This window comes from Odocoileus virginianus, chromosome 6 (genome assembly GCF_023699985.2).
Source record: "Odocoileus virginianus isolate 20LAN1187 ecotype Illinois chromosome 6, Ovbor_1.2, whole genome shotgun sequence".
NCBI classification, from domain to species: Eukaryota; Metazoa; Chordata; class Mammalia; order Artiodactyla; family Cervidae; genus Odocoileus; species Odocoileus virginianus.
Genome location: NC_069679.1, coordinates 33,111,314 through 33,134,667, shown reverse-complemented (window position 1 = coordinate 33,134,667; position 23,354 = coordinate 33,111,314). Strand labels below are relative to the sequence as shown.

Here is a 23,354-nt window from a genome sequence, read left to right as displayed (position 1 = left end):
TGAGTGAGAATTTGCAGCTCCAATGAAACTTTCAAATGGAAAGTAGCGTCCTCACCCCTGATGCCTAGGCCTTTACCGGAAGGTAGCAACTGCTAAAATATTTTCTTCTGCTGCACTGCGGTCAGTGGTGTCAGACTCTTTTAGACCCGGCAGACCGCAGCCTGCCAGGCTCCTCTGTTCATGGGATTCTCCCCGCAAGAATACTGGAGTGGGTTGCCATTTCCTGCCTCATGCCATCTCCCTGACCCAGAGATTGAACCCTGCCACTCCTGCCATCTCCTGCCTGGCAGGCAGATTCTTTACCACTAGTGCCATCTTGGAAGCCCCAAAATATATCCTTAGAAAACACTTTTTGTATGCATATATTTACTGTATTTTTAATTTGCATAGAGAGGACTGCACCTTACATTAAAAATTATTCTTTAAGTTTTTAAGCTGGAATGTGAGATGATGAGCCGTGTTAGAATTCCCGCCTCCCCTGACACACACATACATTTCCAAAGCATTTAGTGCCATAGAACACACACTCGCCTTGTATGTTTCTTTGCCAGTGACTTAACTGGTACTTCATAGTTTTCTTCTCTTGAAAGTTTCTGCACTGGGCAAGCATTTAAGCCAGATATTCTGATAGTGATACAAGTGAACAAGATCCGTTCCCATGTTAATAAAAGGTCCCAGCCCTCAGCACAAAGTGGAGCCAGTAGATGTGTCCAATATATATCTGTCCAATATAATCTCTCCCACCTCCCCTTCTGCTTGGCAACTGCAAATGAATCCCACATCTGGATCTCTAGTCTCAATTCCTTTTCAGACTCCATTCCTACATTTATAAGTGCTTGGTGACCATAACTAGATCTCCCCTTATTCCCTCAAACTGGCATGTTTGGATGAGAATCATCATCCCTCCCAATCTTGCCCCCTCTTGTGTTTCTAATGTTAACGGCATTGTCATCCTGACAGGTCATCCAGACACAAAACTCTGCTTTCACCTTTGACTTCCTCATGTATTCCCCATTCAGCAGTTCACCAAATTCTGTTGATTTCTGCAATTGGCCTTGAAATCACCCACTCTCCTCCATTCTCTCTTCTCTGCCTAATTGAGGTCCTGATCTCTGCTCTCCCAAGAAGTAGATTTCTAATGATTGCTTCCCAGAAGTGGTTAAACTTGGCGGCATGCAGCTGAATAAATGGCTAGCAGACTTATTTTGTTTGGTTTGTTAGACATCTTTAAGCAATTTTATTTTCCGTGCCTTTGGGCAGGACATGTCCAACCCAGCTCTTGGCCCACTACTCCTCATTGGTTTTCTATGCATTTATCTTCTCAGCCTGGCTCCTGAAGGCATTTGAGTTTGCAATCCCATCTCGTTCTATGCATTATAATCTGATTAAACCTCCTAAAGTGACACACCTTGCCCTCTGCTCAGATCTATAGCACTGGCTCTGGTTGCCTGGCACAGTCCTCTTTACCTAGCACTGAAGGCCCGTCACAGCCCAGGTGAGGTTATTTCCCATAACCCTCCTGGACTTACCATGTTCTCCCACCAACCCAACTTGCCATCCCCATCCATGCCCTGATCTCCTCACTTCCGGGCCTCTGCCAATACTGCACCCTTCCCTCGGAATGCCATTCATTCCCACCAGGTGTTTCTGCCCAGTTCTTGCCTGCCCTGCAAGGCTCAATTGTATTGCTATCTTTTCTTTTTTGTTGTTGTTGTTGCTATCTTTTCTATACACCTTCCCAGAACTACCAGGACCTCTAATTAATGCTAGGAAAAATTTAAATTATTTTTAAAATATTACATACTGTTTTGTCTTCTTTATTTTATCTTTGTAAGCCTTTTGAAATTTTCTATTTTTTGTAAAATACACATAAGATATTAATAATAGTAGTGGATGTATATAATCTATAGCATATACTGGCAGTGCTCAAATATTTTACTATCAAAAGTATGTTTTAAATGTTTAGAGACTATAAAGTTTAGCCTCCAACTAATAAAAATAAATGAAAAAATAAATAAATGTTTAGAGACCACTAACAAGAGGATGAGGGAGATCAGTTTTTTTAAGGTCTTCTGTATCCCCAAATATAAGGTGCAATCCCTCCCTCCAAAATTTATTTATGGGAAAATGGGAAATCATCTTAAATTTATGTCTTTGGAAAATCTGTCATGCAACAAGTTTCTCTAATTATTTTATTTTAAAATATTTTAAGCAGCAACTTTTTTTTTTTTTTACAAAGAGTTTTAAATATCTGACAAACTCTTAAATTCATGCTAATTTAGAATTCTTAAGAGGGAGAGAAAGAAAATTAACACAAATGTAGTCATTATTCCTGGGGCTATGACCTCACAATTGCAAGTGCTTGATATATATATACTGTGTTTATCAGCAAGCCTTTTCTAGATCACTAAAAAGTAAAAACGCCATACACAGTGGTTTTATGATAGAGATCATGAAAATGCACAAATAATTGCCCTAGTGTTACATAAATGGATGTTTGTGACTTGAGAAGTTCTTCCTTTTTGTGATGTAGTGAGTGGTACAAGAGCACCAGTCATGGGGGTGAGTGGCAACTTGCACCTCTTTGACCTGCATCTGCCCCTTTTTCCTAACTCACAAAGGTATCTAATAAACTAATGAGAACCCTAATGATAGCATTATAGATATTCAAGCAACTTGGATAAAAGTAATAATGATGTGCTCTGGAAAATAGTATTAAATCACATATTGACTCTCCATGGGAGACTTCGAATTCAATTGTTTCATAAAATGAAAATGGGGAAAACTGAGATTTCTAAATTGACATTTTCTTATAATATTTTAAGTATATATGTGTAACTAATGAGTTAAATATAATAATAAGCATTCCTTATATTGAACTGTATTCATATTTTTTTAGTATTTACTGCTTGACCAAATCCTTTTCAAGAGGGTGATAAAGTTAATAATCCTTTTAATAAATTAGTAAACTAGTTATATTTTAAAGGGTTTTAGTAATGTCTGAGCTTTGTACCTTTCACTTCAACTCTGATCACCTGGCTTTTATCATGTCAAAGGCAAATAGTTTCTAAGCTGATAGAGAAGTGTCCCATTTCACCAAGAACAAACACCAATAAACTTGTTATTCAGAAGAAACTATTGTCAATTCACAGACTTTCTAGAGTAATTTTAATCATAAAATATTTAATTATAATATTACTAGCACTAACAGTTAAGGAATACTTTGTAGCCAGTGGGTGTGTCTGAAAGGAGTTAATCTTCGAGTTTCCTGGATGACTTGAGGTACTCACAGCCAAGCCCACCTGACCATCATCCTAGAAACATTTTACAGATGAATGATGAGCTATGTCATTCTGACTGCTGTTTACCCAAAACATACGCTTTTTCATGAGGCTTGTGAATCAGAAGAAAAAAACTCACAAAACATTGAATCTATTCAGTTGGATGAGTTTGCTTTTTTTTTTTACCTCCCTGGGGAGTAAAAGATATTTAAGTGTTACCAAAACTAAGATATAAAATGGTTTTTCCATTTTTTGTCAGTAGTGCTTTTCTTTAGCCCTTCATGCATCTATAGGAGTCTCGTTTGAACCTGAGTTAAAGTAGTCCTGCCTATTTGCTTTTTATTGTTTACCTTGTGTTTTTATGTTGACAAGTAAGGTTGGCCTCGTAGCAGTTCACGTGACATCATTTTTCTTTGTTTCAGAGGGTTTATTACCTCTCTTTGGAATTTTATATGGGCCGAACATTACAGAACACCATGATCAACCTGGGCCTGCAGAATGCCTGTGATGAGGCCATCTACCAGGTACATTATCTCTGTATTTCTCTCATTCTCTCCCTTTAAATTTCAAGTGCAACTCAGGAAACTTGGGGAGAGAGCATCCCCCCCTAAAAAAAAGAAAAAAAAGATGAAAAATTGTTTCTGTAGACATGGCTGTTACAGACTATTAGAAATGTACACTATAGTACTACTTATCTCTGGTTTAAGAGGAACACAGTTAGAGAACTAGCTTTGCCCCATGAGAATTTTGTTCTGCAATCAGTTTTTGACAGCATTCCACAACAAATTGCGTTTTAGAAATTTGCATCTGAACAGCCTTTAAAAAGTCCCTGCTATCAGGATCATAGGCTTTTCTTTGGACTCCTGTCTCCTTTTAAAAAATGATCAAAATTTGGCTGTTGTATGTACATCAAGACATTATCTGAAATTAATAAGCTTTTAAAATTCTGTTGTCATACTTTCTCTATTGCTTCATGAGATGTAAAAATACACTTCCTCTTTAAATGAGAAGCTTGAGGTCTTGAACCTGATGTGCTAATTTGTTTGTATGATATTTAACTGGTCCTCTCCTGACCTTCAAGCATATTCATACCAAAAATAGTCATTAACCTTTCTGATGTGGTTGATGGGAGGACTGTGTATTTGCAAAGATGCACTCTAGATGAGAGACTGTTTAAATTGCTTTTGTCCTAGCATGGGGTTGTTGTCCCCTCATGTGGACAGCTGCTTGTCACTTGGGCTAGTTTCCTTCATGTGGGTTTAGCAGGGCATTCCGTGTCAAAGAACAATTGCAGCTCCCCTCTGCTTCCCTGTTCTTTGCTTCCCTTGATATCAGCTGAAAAAATATACTTCCTTTGGACCAGAATCGAGCCAGGTGGGATGAAGTGACTCCTTGCTCAAGGAGTGCAGCCTACTCTAGATTCGAATGTTTAAGAATGTTACAAATCCTAAGCACTAGTATTAGCAGTTGGCGTCACAGGGACCCCAGTACTGTAGAGAATCAGGAGCAAATTTGAAAGCCCTTTTAACAATGAATAGAGGCAGATCCATTTTTGAACTCTTAGAAGATGCAGTTATCAAGACTTATACCAGAAAGCAATTTTTGATATAAAGATAGGAATCCAAATTGGTAACCAGCCCCATGGCAACTGGGACATCCACGTTAAGCATGCATTTTTAAATGTGTATATTATGTTTCCATGTAAAACAATATCTAATTTCATGGATTGCATCACTTTCAGATAAGATTGCTATCATTTCACAACAGACCATCATTAGCCAGGCATGGGCTAGATTATTATCTAGTCAGCAGAGGACAGGTCTTTTAATTTATCTGACCATCAGTTTCCTCATGGTAAGATGAACAGTCTAAAGTGATCTCTGCTGCTGCTGCTGCTAGGTCGCTTCAGTCGTGTCCGACTCTGTGCATCCCCATAGATGGCAGCCCACCAGGCTCCCCCGTCCCTGGGATTCTCCAGGCAAGAACACTGGAGTGGTTTGCCATTTCCTTCTCCAATGCATGAAAGTGAAAAGTGAAAGTGAAGTCACTCACTCATGTCCGACTCTTAGCAACCCCATGGACTGAAGCCTACCAGGCTACTCCATCCATGGGATTTTCCAGGCAAGAGTGAAAGTGATCTCTAGGGCTACACAATTTTGATATGAGTCCATACTGCTGCTAGTGGCCTCTGGCTGTGTTGGTTCTAACGCTTGAGGGCAAAGAGCTGACTGTCAACCAATTCTATCCATCCCCAAGGTTATAGATGCTCCTCAGCCTCTCACAGTCTCTCTCTTTCTTTCTTTTTTTAATAGAATATAGTTAATTTACAATGTTGTGTTAGTTCCAAGTGTACAGCAAAGTGACTCAGATATATATATATATATGTATTCAGTTCAGTTGCTCAGTCATGTCCAACTCTTTGCGAGCCCATGGACTGCAGCACAACTGGCTTACCTGTCCATCACCAACTCCCAGAACTTGCTCAAACTCATGTGCATCGAGTCAATGATGCCATCCAATCATCTCATCCTCTGTCGCCCCCCTTTTTAGATTCTTTTCCATTATAGGCTATTACAAGATATTGAGTATAGTTCCCTGTGCTATACAGTAGGTCCTTGTTGTTCATCTATTTTATATATAGCAGAGTGTGCCCATGTTAATCCCAAACTCCTAACTTATCTCCCCCGCGACTGTTCCCCTACAGCCTGTTATCTACCCCAGAGAGAAGTAGAGGATTTTAGGCCCATCCCAGCTGGACCACAGGACTGAAATTTCCCTGACTGCTGTCTGGCCCCAGATCTTACAGGCAGTGACTCACTAACTGGTTTTGGGTTGACAACCTTTGACCTCAGTGAGTAAATACATTGTGGTCATGAAACGATGAACTTTAGTCCATCCCAGAGAATCTGACCTCATATCTTTCGGTAATTTTCTAATTTAGTCCAGTTAGTGTGGACTTGGTACTAGACTATTTCTGAGGTTTTACCCTGACAACAAAAAATAACTTTAAGAAATAGTAATAGCCAATATTTATTGAGGAATATCTACCCAGGAATCATTCTGAGTGCTTTGTTTGTATAATCTCATTTAATTCAGTCCTAAATGAAGTAGATACTATTGTCATTGTTTTATTTTAGTCGCTAAGTTGTGTCCAACTCTTTGCAACCCCGTGGACTGCAGCCTGCCAGGCTCCTCTGTCCATAGAATTTCCCAGGCAAAAATACTAGAGTGGGTTGCTATTTCCTTCTCCAATAGATACTATTATCCTCATTTTATTTTAATTTTTTTTTAGTTTTATTATTTTTCTTTTGGTTGTATGGCACAGTTTGCAGGATCTTAGTTCCCCCACCAGAGATTGAACCTGGGCCCCTGGCAATAGAAGCATAGAGTCTTAACCACTGGACTACTCCCATGTCATTTTTAAACAGGAGATAAAGGTCATAGTGAGATTTAGTACCTTGCCCAGGGTCATGTAACTAATAAATAACAGAGTCGTAATGGATATTTAGAGTCCATACTCTTCTCCAGTCTGCTGCTGTGCCCTCACAGACAGTCTGCATCTTCAGTCACCAGCATCTGCAGGGGTTATCTGATGTCAGTTCTAGCACTGAGGGACCTGGAAGGATTGAGTTCACAGATGAACCTGGATGCCCAACCCAAAGCTTTAGGAAATGGTTGCTCTCTCTGAAGTGCCCTGTTTGTATCCACGTTCAATGTTGTTTTCCTCTCATCCCCAGCTTGGACTGGATATGGAGGAGTTAGAAGAAATTGAAGAAGATGCTGGGCTTGGCAATGGTGGTCTTGGGAGGCTTGCTGGTAAGCGACATCGTGAATGTGCTGTGTTGTCTGGCTATTGACACCTTCTCAGATGCCACGCACGACTATTCCTATAGAACCAGCAGACTGTCTAGGAGAAGTGCAAGGTGTGACCTAGTAGTAGATGTATATGTTTTTGGCTCTGCACTGTGGTTTGACCAGTTCTAGACAGACAGTAGAGAGAGGAACTTGAACAAAAGAGACATTGCTTAAAAAGTTTGGAGACATTGCTTCACACCGCAAAGCTAACCAGATGCTTCCTGTGCCCTGAAGGGTTTCCACAGTGGCCCCTTCACTTCACTGTTCACAACTGCTCAACTCACATACTTGTGTGGTAGGACCTAAGTTGTTTAGCCATTGTGTTATCATCTTGTGCATTTGACAGTTTGCTCTTTGATTGACTAGTAGGCAGTGATACACTTGTTATACTGTTGGTTCAATTTAATTAATGAATATCCTTTTTTGTATGGATTCAGTTTGAGTTTTTAATCCAGAAATTATTTTTCAACAAATATAGAGGAAAATATTAAAAATATAATAGCGATACCATTAAGTTAAAAATATGCATCCTGGACTTCCCTGGTGGTCCAGTGGTTAGGAATTTGCTTGCCAATACAAGGGACACAGGTTTGATTCCTGGTCCGGGAAGATGCTATGCACCATGAGGCAACCAAGCCTGTGTACAACTACTGAGCCTGCTCTCTTGGACCCTTGTGCCACGAGAGAAGCCACTGCAATGAGAAGCCTTGTGCACTATAACTAGAGAGTAGGCCCTGCTTACCACGACTAGAGAAAGCCTGAGTGCAGCAACAGAACCAAAAATAAAATAAATTTTTAAAAAATTCAGCCAACAAGGCCGTGTATTGTCACAGAACAACTCTAGAGGTTGGCTATTCCAAGGTTTATTTATTCAGCAGCACAGTTCAGTCAGGACTCTGCATCTCTGTGGTTCTTTTGATTTTTCATGGAAAAAAAAATAGCAGCAGTAAGGAAAATCTTTACCTGTACCCAGCAGACCTCCTAGCAACTCTCACTGGATAGAATGATGCATCGTATGCTCAGGCCAAAACCAAAACTGGTGAAGGACATAGAATTACCATGATTAAACCAAAAGTTTAGTCAAGCAACATTTACTTCCAGGACCAGCCTCCCTGAAGTATAACCTGGTATGTGAACAACACTGGAATTCTATTAGCCAGAAACAGAGTCTGCCACAGATGTCCCAGTCAGTCAGATGGGTCACATGTAAATTATACATGTCTTTTCAAGCAAGGAGACATGGAGACAGGTTTCCCTAGAAAGTGCAGTGCGAGGGACAGGCACAATAAAGGACATGTCGAACACAGACCAGTTTCCTTCGCCATTCTCAAATGGAATGCCAAGTACATAGAGATAGTTTCTAAATAGTGAGATAATAAATGATGTTTGTTTTCTTCTTTATGCATTTTTGTATTTTCTGACTTTTCTATGGTATTTATTTTATTATAATCAGGGAAAATGTGACTTTAAAAAATTAACACTCACTGTGCAGCAGTCTCTGTGCTTTAAAATACAAATATGGTTTCTCATAGGAAAATGTTTTGTGGCTGCCATGTTTTTTAGAGAAAGACAAATTTTTACTTACCTTGATAACTCTGTCTTTTGCTTGTGCTCGGTTTAATTTAGCCTGCTTCCTGGATTCCATGGCAACTCTGGGGCTTGCAGCCTATGGATATGGCATCCGATATGAATATGGAATCTTCAATCAGAAGATTCGAGATGGATGGCAGGTATGTGACTCATATTTTTTAATTTTGTCATTTAAATTTTGCCCTGATGATGTTCTGGATGATTTATAATTTACAGAATTTAACAGAGGGTGTTACTAATTTCTGTGGCATTTGATTGACATCTGTGAATTCTGTCAGTCTTCCCACTTTGCTATGTAAGCTCCCTAAGAGCTGAGAGCCTGTCAGTATCATCAGTATCATTCACCACCAGATCTATAGCATCTTTTACAGTGCCAGACTCATAAGGATGCTATGAAGATACTTATCACTGAGTGCCTGAATGCAGACCATCTGTAATGGGCAATGTCCTATCTCTGCAGCATGCAAAATGGAGGAGCATGTCTTTTGACTCATGATCTTTCCCAATAGCCCTTCATGGTAGGAAGCATGTCACCATTTTTGTAGGTGAGAAAACTGAGGCTCTTAAGAGGTGAAGTCACCTCAGATCACAGTGTTGGTAAGTCTGCATCCCCAGTTTTCCCAGTCACAATCAGTATTCTTTTCTACAGAGTCTTGCCTCCTTAATATGCCCTTGTTGTTCAGTCGCTCAGTTGTGTCCAACTCTTTGTGACACCATGGACTGCAGCATGCCAGGCTTTCCTGTCCTACACTATCTCCCGGAGGTTGCTCAAACTCACATCTTAATATGCCTATCTTATAAGATATATAAACTCAGTGTTCTGCTTTTTTTTACATATGTAAGATAATAGCAGGCAGCCTTGTTAACTATTAAATCAAATAAATCTGGCACATATTTAATATGTGTAATTATAGTGCTCCATAGAAAATTGCACAAATAGTAATTAATCCATATAAATGACTCTCATTTTATTTTCACATAACCAAACCAGATTCTTAAGTGTTTGTTTCTCTTTATCTTTGGTAATCCTTTGAGCTACAGTCATGTAGCTGTCCATGCACGGACAGTTCTCCTCAATGTTAAATGTGAGTTAGTCTTTCTCTTCTCCCTATCTTTGTCTCATACCCATACCACAAAGATACTGGATTTTCAGAAAAGCCTGACCTCTCTGAACCATTGTCACACTTCTAAGAGTCAGTCCAAAGGCAGCACACTCAGGCATTGGGTTGGGGGACCTAGGCTGGAGCTGAGCCCCAGGGAGGGGAAGGATGAGAAGCTGAGTGTCGTCACCATCTGCTTTCTCCTCCCTCAGTATTTGGACACTTTCTGGGCCAAGGAGAGTAGGTACTGAAAGATTTGATTTGATGAGAGGTTGCAGCGAGGAAAGTCCCAGAAGGAGAATATTGGGAACCTATTGAAAGACAAGCTTCCAAATTTTGTTAAGGACCAGTGTAGCTTCAGGGTCTTCCCTGGTGGTTCAGTTGGTAAAGAATCTGCTTCCTATGCAAGAGACTGCCTGCAATGCAGAAGACCTGAGTTCGATCCCTGGAGAAGGAAATGGCAAACCACTCCAATATCCGTACCTTGGAAATCCCATGGACAGAAGAGCCTGGTGGGCTATAGTCCCTGGGGTTGCAAGAGTCGGACACAACTTAGCGACTAAACCACCACCACCAATATATCTTCAGCTACTCCGAAACCAATTAAGAGGCAGTATTGGGTAGGAAACACATTTGGGCTCTAATTTGAGATCTCATTTCTAATTTGAGGCCTAACTGCAACTCATTACCCTTATGAGTTATGCTGCCTTGATTACGTTACCTAACTTCTCTGAACCTGGGTTTTCTTGTCTGCAAAATGGAGATGCCACTTTCCCAAAATTATGATAAAAATATGTAAAATTTCTGGCACACAAGTAGGTACTCAAGAATGTTAATTTTGCCTAATAAAAGGAGGATACTTTAACAAATTGTGTCATTGTATAGTATATTAATTCCGTGGTGGCTTCCCCGGTGGCTCAGACGGTAAAGCGTCTGTCTCCAATGCTGGAGACCCAGGTTTGATCCCTGGGTCAGGAAGATCCCCTGGAGAAGGAAATGGCAACCCACTCCAGTACTCTTGCCTGGAAAATCCCACAGACAGAGGAGCCTGGTAGGCTACAGTCCATGGGGTCGCAAAGAGTTGGACATGACTGAGTGACTTTACTTACTTACTTATAATACATTAATATAGCCATTGATATCATGTTTTTGATTAATTATAGTAAAATGGGAAATTGTTTATGTTAGTTGAAAAAAAGGGATATAGGATCATGTGAATAGTATGACTTATACAAAGGAAGCAAAAAAGATAAAATGCTAGGGAAAAAAGTATATGTATATATATATGTATATCTCAGAGGTTCAATAGTAATTAATTATCTCTGGGAGATAGGATTATGTGTGACTTTGACTATCTTTTTATCCTTCTACATTACTCATAGTCTATAAGAAATGTGTATTTTATAATCATGAAAAGTTATAAAAATAATTGGCTGCCTTCTACAATGAAGAAATCTAGGGTTACATGGTAAGAAGCCTAGCTTAGCAGGCATTTCCAGCAGGACCAAGATTTTAACACATCATAACCAAGCAATACATGGTATCCATTCTTTCTTTGTATCCTGTGTGATACTCATTATACCCCAAAATGTTTAAGGATTTTATTTTTTACTTTTCTTTTCAAATTGAAAGATTTAAAGATATCTTTTTAAATTCAGCTGCTCAATCTCAAGAAAATTCTTTCAAGTGCATTTTCCCCAAAGTCTTACGAAAGGCCACTCTGTTATTCACACCTTTGACATTTGCTGCCTTTAAATGTCCTTATTCCAGGAAACCATCCCTTCTCTCCTGTGATAACCCAAGAAGTATACATCTCCAGTGTTTTAAGGGAAAAAAGAGAAGATGGCTTTGGCTAGTCTCCAAAGCTAGCTTCACTATCCTTCATCACTTCTTTTGTTATAACTTGAAATTGAGTCAGAAAGACACCCAATTTTATCTACCATAGCTATTGCTCACTGGGATGGGATTTTAAAGAGCACAGATAAATACATCATACCATAAAAAAAGAAACTGTTTCCATTTAAATATATATATGTATATATATATTTCAGGAAAGCAACATGCTTTTTCAGCGCATGGTCACTCTCCTACTCACATTAACTATAGGGTTGCTCTTACCATAGAAAAGGCTGATGAAAATTGCACAGGCTAGGAAGATTTTTAAAGGGTGATGGACTTTCAGTTTTTGAAGGCTCTCTTCAAGGAAGATTTGGAGTAACAAAGTGTCCTTTGTGAACTCCACCCTGCCCTCAAGGAAAATAATTTCATTGCTAAAATGCTTGACCTACCTTGAACTCTACTGGGGATCATAGAAACCTTATCAGGAATAGTTCTCTGAAAATGACTGGACACCGGGAGGAAAAGGGGGAAAGACAGTTGCGACAGCCTCGCATTAAAGTTTAACAGTCAGATGCTAAAGTTCTGTGTGGAAAAATATGCTGGCAGGAGAAATCTCAGAGTTGAATCGAGCCGTCTGCTGGAACCTTCTGTCTCTTGGAGCCCGTGCCCAGCCTGCTCTGACTAGCCATGCACAACTCACATTACCCAGCAAGCTTCCTGCGGCCACCGTTGAGTTCTCGGTGTTCCCCGAAACGTGTTTCAGTGACTGATCTCATCAGACGGCAAAGTTTATTGACACCACCTGATTTTTACTCACTGGTTCTTCCTGTCCTGTGTAGCCCACAATTGAGAGGAAAAGCACTTCTTGGTATTCAATCACTGAGACCCTGAGCTGACCTCTGCTTGCATGCTGGCTGGAATAGGGTCCATTGAGTAATTTCTCTAGGAAGATGCCAGATCCAGCTGCCACACACTCCCCACCCCTACCCAGAGGGGCACTTTGCTCCTCACTCCAAGTCTTCTGCTTGCTTTGTCTCAGCTCCTTTTCATCTGGGGTGTTCAGATCCAAACAGCCCACTTGGATATAAATGAAAGCTCTCCTCCCATCTGGCCCCTGCTCTTCATATAGCTCCGCAAGCTGGGGCATTCAGGGATCACTGGCTACATGGAAATCTAAATTTATAGGCTAATTTGTTAGAAGGAAGCAGGATAGAGAGGAGGTTTATCACCACCCCACAGCCTCTGTGGATTGGATGGGGGGCAGTTCTCTCTTTCTCCTCTGATCTGCTTAGACCAGCTGGTGTTTATGAAATATCTATGCTTGAATTTACCTTAAAAACAAGCTTTGTATAATCCAGGGAATTATTGACAGATTCCTTGCCAAAATCGAGAAGAGAATCAATAAAGAATAGCAAGCTAGGAGTTCTATTCTCCTACAGAATGTGTTAAGTAACCCAGTGGAATTAAAATCAGCCATTATTTGGTGGGGAAAAATCAGACCAACACTGGATTGCATTGAGAGTGACTGGCTGACTAGTCAGTCCCTTATCACTTAACAGCGTGTCCTCAAAAGAGCAAATGTGGCCTCTGACTTGCACGGGAGGCTGGAAGGGGCCGGTGATGGGAAGCCCGGAGTTCAGTTTCTCTTCTGTGGGCATTTCATTCTGCTTGAGGGGAGAACAGTTTAATTCTGCTGCGTTTATCAGCAGAAAATATGTTGTCCCCTTAACCTGTGCACATTTTTTAAGAGGAAAGCTCTTTCTGCCTCACTGTCCTGGTTCACCTACAACCTGGAGGTGTATTATTAACAACAGTCCTGCATGCTAAAATGAGGCATCTAGGCCCAAAGGTTCATTCCTGTTACAGAAAGCAGTATTCACATTGATCACTATTTGAAACCCAGAACCTGCCCCCTTGCCTAAGTGCAACACGAAGTGTTTTGCAATTAAGGATGTTTGATGCTTTGTGGATATTCTCATTTATTTTTCATCAAGTTTCTCATTAATATGAGCTAGTGGGCTTTAAGTTTACCAATCTCTTATCAACTGATAAAAATTCAGTCCTTTCCTTGTTAAATTTTGTCTTTTTTATTGTTCTCTCTGTGAGGGTGATAGCGGAAGTCTCAGATCTAAATTATAGTTCCTGACTTTGTATCACCATGTAGCTATTTTACTGATTAGCTCACATCTAGGTCTAGTTCCCTAGGCTTCCTCCTCCATCTGCTACATTCTCCTGTCTCCAGCAGCTAACTCCAGACTTTCTATCTAAAAGATGTTCCTGTGAGTCCCCTCTTCATTCAGCATGTTGCTGGTAGTCCCTGTTAATGGGCAGCCTACTGGCATTCCCAATATAAAGTCATGATCAGTGTTTGAATAAATGGATATGTGTTAGCTTGTCTGGCTGTTGACATTAATGTTTTGTCTAATATCTCAAAAGTTAGCTGTGTTTGTTCACTTCTCTCCACACTGCCTAGGGCAGACACTGAACCCATATGTAGATGATCATGAAGCATCCAGCATTGTGTGATAATTCATAATTAATATCTCTTTAAACTAAAACTGAGTTTTCTATGAGGGAAGGGTGAGGAAGCAAATAGGTAAAATAACCATATTTGGAGTAATCTCATTGACAAGAGAACTTTGTATTAAAAAACCTTAACCGTCCCTTCTTGCCAGAACACAATTCCATCTTTTAGTATATATACAATATTTTAAAGTTTTCACTAATAATAACTTTAAAAATGTACCCCCTTCCCACTGTGTGTTTTGTCCTTGCTTTGGTATTTTTATGTTTCTTTATAGAAAACAAAATTTATTTGATGTCCAGGATGCCCTAAATACAAATTCTGATTTTTAAAATCGTATAAGAAATATTTTATTATAAACTGATGTAACTGCATGGAGATACATTGAAATTATCAATAAAATAAATTCCTTACCTTGTTAGTATGTGTTATTTTCTAAATGAACTGTAAGTAATAGTTCATTATCAGATCAAAATGACATGAGGATTAAATTAAACAGACTACAAAATGTAATGGTGTTCTGTTGGTAGGAATATAAATTGGTGCAGCCACTATGGGACCCAATGGACAATCCTTAAAAAACTAATAATAGAACACCGTATGTTCCAGCAATTCCATTCTTGGACATACATCTGGAAAAAATGAAAACACTAAATCAAAAACATACATGCACCCCAATGTTCATAGCAGCACTGTTTACAATTGTCAAGACGTGGAAGCAAGCCAAATGCCCATTAACAGATGAACAGATAAAGATATGGTATATATATGCCATGAACTATTACTCAGCCATAAAAAAGAAATGCTGCCACTTGCAGTATCATGGATGGATGTGGAGAATATTATGCTTATTATGTTTAGTGAAATAGGTCACACAGAGAAAGACAAATACAATATGTTATCACTTATATGTGGAATCTAAAAAATAATACAAATGAATGCATATGCAGAATAGATTCACAGATATAGAGAACAAATTTATGGTTACCAAATGGGAGAAGGAAGAGGAAAGGGACAAATTAGGGGTATGGGATTAATAGACTACTATGTATAAAACAGATAAGCCACAAGGATACACTGTATAGCACAGGAAATTATACCTATTATCTTGTAATAACCTATAATGGAATATAATCTGCAGAAGTACTGTCACTATGCTGAACACCTGGAACTAACACAATATTGTAAATCAACTATACTTCAATTTTTAAAAATGGAAAAAAATAGTAATCGTGTTCTGTACCTATACTGAAATAAGCTTTACTAAGGGAGCTTTCTCCAAGTAGCTTTTCTCCACTGATGCTGTGCTTTCTAGGCACAAAGCTCTTGACAGAACATCATGATGTAGGACCCATCAGGTCCAGGTATCCAACAGTGAACACCACTGGAGGCCGCTCTTTCCCTCAAGCTAGACAGTTGGCTTCCCAGATGTTAAGGCACAGGCTTTAGAACCCACAGTTCAGTTCTGTCACTCAGTTGGGTCCGACTCTTTGTGACCCCATGGACTGCAGCACGACAGGCTTCCCTATCCATCAGCAACTCCTGGAGCTTGTTCGAACTCATGTCCATCAAGTCAGTGATGCCATCCAACCATCTCATCTTCTGTCAGTCATCTCCTTCTCCTCTTAGCTTCAGTCTTTCCCAGCATCAGGGTCTTTTCCAGTGGGTCGGTTCTTCGCATCAGGTGGCCAAAGTATTGGAGCTTCAGCTTCAGCATCAGCCCTTCCAATGAATATTCAGGATTAATTTCCTTTAGGACTGACTGGTTTGATCTCCTTGAATTCCAAGGAGCTCTCAAGAGTCTTCTCCAATACCACAGTTCAAAAGCATCAATTCTTCAATTGATGAACCCACAGACCTACCATCAAATCTTATCTGCATCATTCACTGTCCATGCAACTTTGAGCAATTATAGTTCCCTTTAAAAAGGGAGAAGCTGTAAGTTCCCTCCTATAGGATTGCTATGAGGATTAAACACAATAATATATATGAAACATTTAGAGCAATATTACGAAGTATTGTTGATTTAGGCTGTATGATGATAACAAAGATGAATTGAGGTTGACAGAACCAACGTCTTTCTTGCCGAAGCAGTACTGAGTTGATCCAGTCAAAAATATTTTTGATTTGATATAATTGAAGGGTTAGGTCCACATCTCCTGAAAAACAAATTATAAGCCATGTCCTTTTTGCAGATAGAAGAGGCAGATGATTGGCTGAGGCATGGAAACCCCTGGGAGAAGGCCCGCCCTGAGTTCATGCTGCCTGTTCACTTCTATGGAAGAGTAGAGAACACGGAGGCCGGGACCAAATGGATCGACACCCAGGTATTTCAAGAGTCCTCACGCTGAGCATTGCATAGAGGACAACACAGTATGATGTGTATATGTTATTCAGTATAGTGTATTGTATATTGAATACCAATGTATTTTTAGAAATAAATGTGTTACTTCTCTGAGTGGAACCCACTCATTTTGGAGACCAGGGTGCTGAGGTCAAGAGAGAAGTGACTTCCCTAAGGTCAAATGACCTACCAGGGTCATTTTGTCATCTGCTTTATCAAAGGTTAATCAATTCTATAATCCCAGCATGCTTAGCTCTCTAGTTTTATATACCATTGTTGAAACCAAGAGTAAATAAAGTTAAATGTCATTCCTCACACCACTGCCATATGTACATTAACTTGTAAATTCTAAGGGGTAAATATTTTAAAGTTGAAGTGTTTATTCAACAGATTACCAAAATTCTTCATTACAAAGTCAAGAAAAACAATGCAAAATATTGTAAAATACATGCTGTTATTATGTGCCAGATCACTGCTAGAGAAATAATGCTGGTGTCAACCCAAGTGTACTTAATTCCTGGACATGTATTTATCCTGCCCCTAGCGCAAGGGCAGACAGGGGCAGATCCTGCCCCAGCCCCGGCATTCCCTGCATGTCAATTGCAGGAGACATAAGAGGCTCAGGTTTCCGGTTTGATCCCTTGGTCAAGAAGATCCCCTGGAGGAGGAAATGGCAACCTACTCCAATATTCTTGCCTGGAGAATCCAATGAACAGAGGAGCCTGGCAGGCTGCAGTTCACAGAGCCACAAAGAATCAAACACAATTGAAGCAACTTAACATGCACACACGCAGAGTAGAGCGTTACCCTGTTACTGAACAATTTATTTTTCAGCCCCTCCAGTGGGGGAGCTGTGCTTTGCTATCCTCATACTTTCTGATAAAAAAACCCCCTAAGAACTGTTGGACTGCATTGTCCAGTCAGGAGGCTTCACTTGAGATACTTGTTTAGTAAATACAGTCTTAAGCCAGAAAAAATGTCTCATTAGCTATTCTTTAAAAGCTTAAAGAAAGTGGTAAAGACCAGGGAAATGTTCTTTGTTACGTAGCAAAATTGGGGGCAAAATTCAGTCTTGTAATGCTACATTCACTTGGTTTGTGGACTAATCTTCATAAATAAATGCTTCATTTTATCTTAGAAGAATCAAGACCCATGTTATAGCAGACTTTTAAACTAATGCTTTATCCTGCTAATCCATGCATAGCTAGTCACAGTTCAGAAAAGTAAGACTTTTTTTAAAAAGTCTTTTTTTTTTGCAGTATATGAAGCAATGGATTAGAAACTAAAATAGGTCATTGTATACAATGATATAAGGAATAAATTAATATGGTGATTTCAAGATGTTTCCTTATATCTCTTCCACTTCTATTTTGGTTAATAGTAGACCACAGTCTGAGTTACAGTTGCTTACAAATATGATCAGGAAAACTGCAACAAATCAACTGCTAATATGCCCAAAGAATTCTCACATGTTTTGAGTATTAAACTAGCAAGTATTTGATGTCTAAAACTCCCAGAGGCTTCTGATCCATTTAAATGTATGCAGTTTACACATTCAATCTTGGAAGTATTCTGTTTACTCCGTAGGTCCCACTGATAACCTTATGATGACCCAATGATGTATTTACAAAATACATAATCTAGACAGTTTCATAATATATCTAGAAATTCAACTGGGGAGAGTGTATTTTTCTGTGCCCACAAAGGCAAGGTTATGGGGCAGATGTAATAAAGAGTGAGCTCACCCTACTCATGCAGAACTTTATGGATTGATGCTATTGCCTGATCAGCCCCCAGATTTGTAACTGGTGAGGTCAGAGAGCATGAGGTCAGACCTGGTGTGTGCCTCTTGTGAGGGCTTCCAGCAAATTGAACTGTCTGTGTCATTATTGTGTCAGTTCAGGTCCTCAGGGGAGCAGATGGCAGGGAGAATAGAAGTGCAAGTAAACTATTGCGGAAATGCTATGAAAGCTTAGGGGGAAGGGGACAGCAGGAAGGGGGGGGTCATTCAGACTGAGCACAGGTGTGACACCTGTGAAGAGAGAGGGAAAGAAGGATTTCTCAGGAAGAGCCTCACACTGCACCACAGCTCTGAGCAAGTACCCAGGCTCCTGAGGGGAGTCCCGGCTCTCATGCTCCCACCACCATGAGAGCATCCCAGAGAAGGTACAGCCTGGTGTCAGCTGCGAGGTGGCGATTTCTCCCCGAAGTTCTCTAAAGGGACTTGCGAGCCATGTGCTTCCCCAGCTGCCTCAGTTATGCTTCCAGGGTCAGAAAGATGAATCATCTCAGTCCCACTCTGTAAATGACTTCCTGATTGATCACAACTTGCTTTAAGAATCTCCAGAGATCTTAATTTCCTAGTAAAAGATATTCAAGTCAGTGTGATTTGTCACTCTATGTTTATGATGATCATGAAAGCATGACTAAATGTATGTCATTGATATAGGCTAGAGTCCTTCATTCGTTTATAAGTCAGCAGACCAAATTAAAGAGATCTGTGGTTAGGTTTCAACACTACCACTTGTCTGTGACCTTGAGTAGGTCACTTCTCAGCCTCATTCCCCTCATATCCGAAATGAGTAAGTAGCACTAAATGATCTCTAGCGTCCACCAATTCAACCAATCTGTCATTCCCCTTCCTTAGAGATTGACTCTGATGAGGCAGGGAATAAAAGCATCTTTTCTCACAAAAATTTTAAAGTCATGTAAAACACAGTTCATCTTCCTGTTCTCTATTTCCATGACCATCACAAATATTGAGCTAAATTTTCCAAAGCTCACCTCTTAGACCCATCTCAGCTTATTATCAGCTGATTTGTTAGATCACTAAAATAACTCTTCTTCATGCATTTGTGAAAAATATAGCATAGCATTTTAAACATCATATGTCATGTTTATCTTTGTACATTTCCTATTACATTGATTTTTCACCATATTTGAAATCAGATCATTGAATAACCAACATGAAACTTATCCTGATTACTATTCTTAATGGGTACAGATTCACATTTGCTACTTTGCACATCATACTTTGTTATTCTTAGAACAATGGCTTGATCTGAAATGCGAAAGATTTACGTCCAGATCAGGGCAAAGGACACAAAGGGAAGTCAACATGAAACTGATATAGAGGTCCATCTGTCTGGGTCGTTCCAGTCATCCAAATTGTTCCAGTGAGAGAAGCACACTGCAGCCCTGGGAGCCTTGTCTTGGTTTAGGGATCATATGATCTGAGTTGGTGATGGAGCCAGGAAACAAATTCCCATTGCTATCTCCCAGCTCTGTGCAACCTACATCCTCCTACGTGGGCAACAGTGAGCAGCTGCTTTGGTTTCACCCCACAGGTGGTCCTGGCTCTTCCATATGACACCCCGGTGCCTGGGTATCTGAACAACACCGTCAACACCATGCGCCTCTGGTCTGCTCGGGCGCCCAATGACTTTAACCTCAGAGACTGTGAGTACACCATGGGTTCATGTGTCTAACCTTTTTCTTTACTAATTAGAACCAAAGTGAGCTGAGTTTCTGATATGACCTCTTTAGTGACTAAGCATTTTATGGAGCAGGTATGGAGAACATGGTTAAAGCAGTCCTTCAGTCTGACCTTCATAGACTGTAAATCAGAGTTTGAAGTTTTGCTGAAATCCTTTTGAATTTTTAGGAATTTTAGGAACCCCACATGGCACAAGGTCCCCAGCCTCTGGGCCATGGACAAGTACCTTCTGTCAGATCAGTAGTGGCATTAGATGAGAAATAAAATCCACACTAAATGTAATGTGCTTAAATCATCCCAAACCATCCCCCTCACCCTAAGTCCATGGAGAAATTGTCTCCCACAAAATCAGTCCCTGGTCCCAAAAAGGTTGGGGTATTCAACCAGGGTATTCAGTGAGCATCAGGTTGAGGTCACGGGGGTTCTGAAGACAGTAGCTGGCCTGTCTGTGTATTGATTTTTCTAACATTTCCTTCAGTTAATGTTGGAGACTACATTCAGGCCGTGCTGGACCGGAATCTGGCCGAGAACATCTCCCGGGTCCTCTATCCCAATGATAATGTGAGTGGTCAAGCTGGCTTTCTCAGTGGAAACAGAAGCGACTTATTTCACAAGTGCCTATTCAGCAGCCATAAAGCACATACTTTATAATGTTTTTTTTCCCGTCAATGAGAAATAATCTCCATATCTCATCCTGCGTTGTCTAGATTTCCCCTCCTATCCCAGTAAGGAAAACAAATTTGTACAGTTCATGAAATCAGAACTGCTGTTTCACCCATCCCTATTTGGGAGGCTCTGTCCATGTATTTCAAAACAAAACCTGGATATAAAAGATGAGGTGCAGCTGGGATGAAGCACTTCTTCCTTTCCAAACAGGAGTTTCATCCTCAGCATCAGAAGTCCCTGGAGGGGTCCTGCCTGTCCTCTTCCCCTCACTCATGGGTCTCCTCTGCCCCTTTGCCCCCAGGAGGGGTGGGGGTCATGGACCTCAGAACAGACCCAGGAGCAGACACTTGTTTCTTATGCCAGTGGTTTATCTTGTTAAACTTTTTCTTAAAGGTGATCATTCCTGTTGCTGTTGTTCAGTCACCCTGCCATGTCCGACTCTTTGAAGCCCCATGGACTGCAGCACATGGACTGCAGCTCATTCCCAAATTTACACTAAAAATAACTTAGTTTAAAAAAAAAAAAAACACTTGGGACTGAATCTCAAATGACTACTGTCAATTCTTAGTGGATTTAAATGTACTTAGCTCTAACTTCTCTATGAGTAAAATAATTTTCTAGAAGCTATAATGATTTTTTTTTAAGTAATAATCTCAGAAACAACCAAATTAGTAGTCTGCTCCACAAAGATGCCCCAAAATAAGGATCTGAGCAACTAAGCACAGCACACAGTCTCTCAACATAATTACATGGTAATTTTCACTAGCTCTTCAATTAGTGTTTACATTATCATGACCTGTCAACACTACAGATAGCTGATCTATGCCCGTCCATATCATCATGTCAGTATTTTTCTTTCTGTAAAAAGTTTTTGTTTTTCCTGGAGCTGCTGCTTGTTTTGTTGCTTGGTTTTCTGAGTACTTTGCCCTAGTCTATCCTATACTCTACCCCAGTTGTAGAAATTTCCTCTCAATATATTCAGACACCGTCGGTATTCTGTTGACTTGGTCTTTCTGAAGTCCCTTCTGGATCTCTCCTGGTTGGCTGCTCCACTGACAACTTTGGAGCCACTCTCCTACCATTCTAAGGACCTCTGTGCTCCACGCTCTCTGGGGTCATTTGTTTCCAGGACCCCACGTTTTCTTTTTGCTTGTTTGCTCCCCTTGTTTGGATAATACAAATGCTTGGGGCTTCCTGGGAAAGGGTACATGTGAGGCCAATTTTTTTGAGACCTTTCATGTTGAAAGAGGTCTTTATTTTGCCCTCACATTGGTAGTTTGCCTGGATATCAAAGACACAAAGATTTTTTTTTTTAATCTAGTTTTTGGTGTTGCTGAAAGATACAGTGCAATTTGAATTCTTGATCTTTTGTTTGTATTCTGCTTTTTTCCCCTTTGAAAGCTTCTAGTCTCCCTCTTCCTCTCCTTCTATCCCCCTCTAAACGCCCTATCTCCAGGTGTACTAAAATGCACTGAAAGTCTTTTTAGAGGGGGAGGTGCTTTGCTGTGTGTCTGTTTTCACTCCTCACTCCTGGGTACCCTTTCAGTCTGGGAACACAGGACTACAGCTCTCTCAGAAGTGGTCTGGAATTATTAAACATCCTCAGCTTGTTCTTTAACTTTCTTACCTTTTGTCTTTTATTTATCATCTCTGTCTTCTTACTCACCTTATGGGCAATCACAAACTCTCTCTATGTGTTTCATTTTGGCTGTCATGTTTTAATTTTTGAGTAGTCTTTTTTTGCTCCAGATATTTTCTTAAAGCATCTTATTCTTATTTCTTGAATACAATATCTAATCTATCTGAGGATATTATTGATCGTATTCTTATAATCGTTCTTTTCTCTAATCTCTGTTTCTTCTAAGTTAACCTTTGTTATTTCAACATCTTTTAGAAGATTTTCTTAGATGGCTAATGGCCCTTAAGTGCCCACTAAAATTAAAGAGAGAGGTACTGACAAGCTTTGGGGAGCTCTGTACGTCTGGTTGGGATTTATCTATTTGGCTTCACTATCCTGTGACCTGCTGGGGCCATTTCCTGGTGGAGCTCTGCATATCCATGTCTTTAGTTTCTCTCTTCTGGGCAGGCCAAATTCCCTGGAGAAGATGCTTGCAGCTTTTTTCCTCAGTGGAATTAACACTAACTGCAGGTGTTCTCAAATTTGGTTGGGAGAAGAAGGCTGAAAGTATCAGTGTTCAGTACACACACTCTCACTGAACCCTCTTCCCCCGTTTTAGTTTGGGATGGTACCCTGCCTCCACCTGCACCTGCTTAACCATCTCCCGGGAATAGATCTCCACCTTTGCCTGAGTTGGCAAAGGAGATTGTTTGTTTGAGGGAAATGGAGATGAGGTCTGAGGCCAACTGCTTCTTAGACTCTCAACTAACTTTTTACCCCCTCTTCATCCCTGTGTCTAAAGGCACACAATGCTGACAGTTCCTGGGCTTTTTGGGAGCTTCGATGTGTACACTGGGCTGTTCCTTTGGCTTTTCCCCACTAGGTCAAGAGTCAGCTTTCCTGCATCTTCTGGTTCAATTACCATTTATCCATCTGTTTGTCAGCTTCTAAAAATTTGTTGCTGCTGTCTTCTCTCCATTCCCTTCATCCTTTATCAGTATGTCTTTCTAAAATCCTTTATTGTCATCTTCATGGAGCTCC

General features: G+C 40.2%; 2 protein-coding genes across 3 annotated transcripts in view; one reads left to right on the top strand and one right to left on the bottom strand.

Annotated features, from left to right (window-relative positions):
• The window catches only part of PYGL (glycogen phosphorylase L), a 50,499-nt gene that overhangs the window by 1,386 nt on the left and 25,759 nt on the right, over positions 1–23,354 (top strand). For both annotated transcript variants that reach the window (XM_070469116.1, XM_020897977.2), the window contains exons 2-7: positions 3,704–3,805; positions 7,019–7,097; positions 8,763–8,866; positions 16,385–16,516; positions 19,881–19,992; positions 20,508–20,590. In XM_070469116.1, coding sequence (XP_070325217.1) covers positions 3,704–3,805; positions 7,019–7,097; positions 8,763–8,866; positions 16,385–16,516; positions 19,881–19,992; positions 20,508–20,590 — 612 coding nt within the window. The remainder of the gene's footprint in view (positions 1–3,703; positions 3,806–7,018; positions 7,098–8,762; positions 8,867–16,384; positions 16,517–19,880; positions 19,993–20,507; positions 20,591–23,354) is intronic.
• ABHD12B (abhydrolase domain containing 12B) overlaps positions 15,144–23,354 on the bottom strand; it is a 42,845-nt gene continuing 34,634 nt past the window's right edge. Inside the window, exon 13 of the mRNA XM_070469117.1 lies at positions 15,144–16,348. Within this exon, the coding sequence (XP_070325218.1) occupies positions 16,300–16,348 (49 nt within the window). The 3' untranslated portion in view covers positions 15,144–16,299. The remainder of the gene's footprint in view (positions 16,349–23,354) is intronic.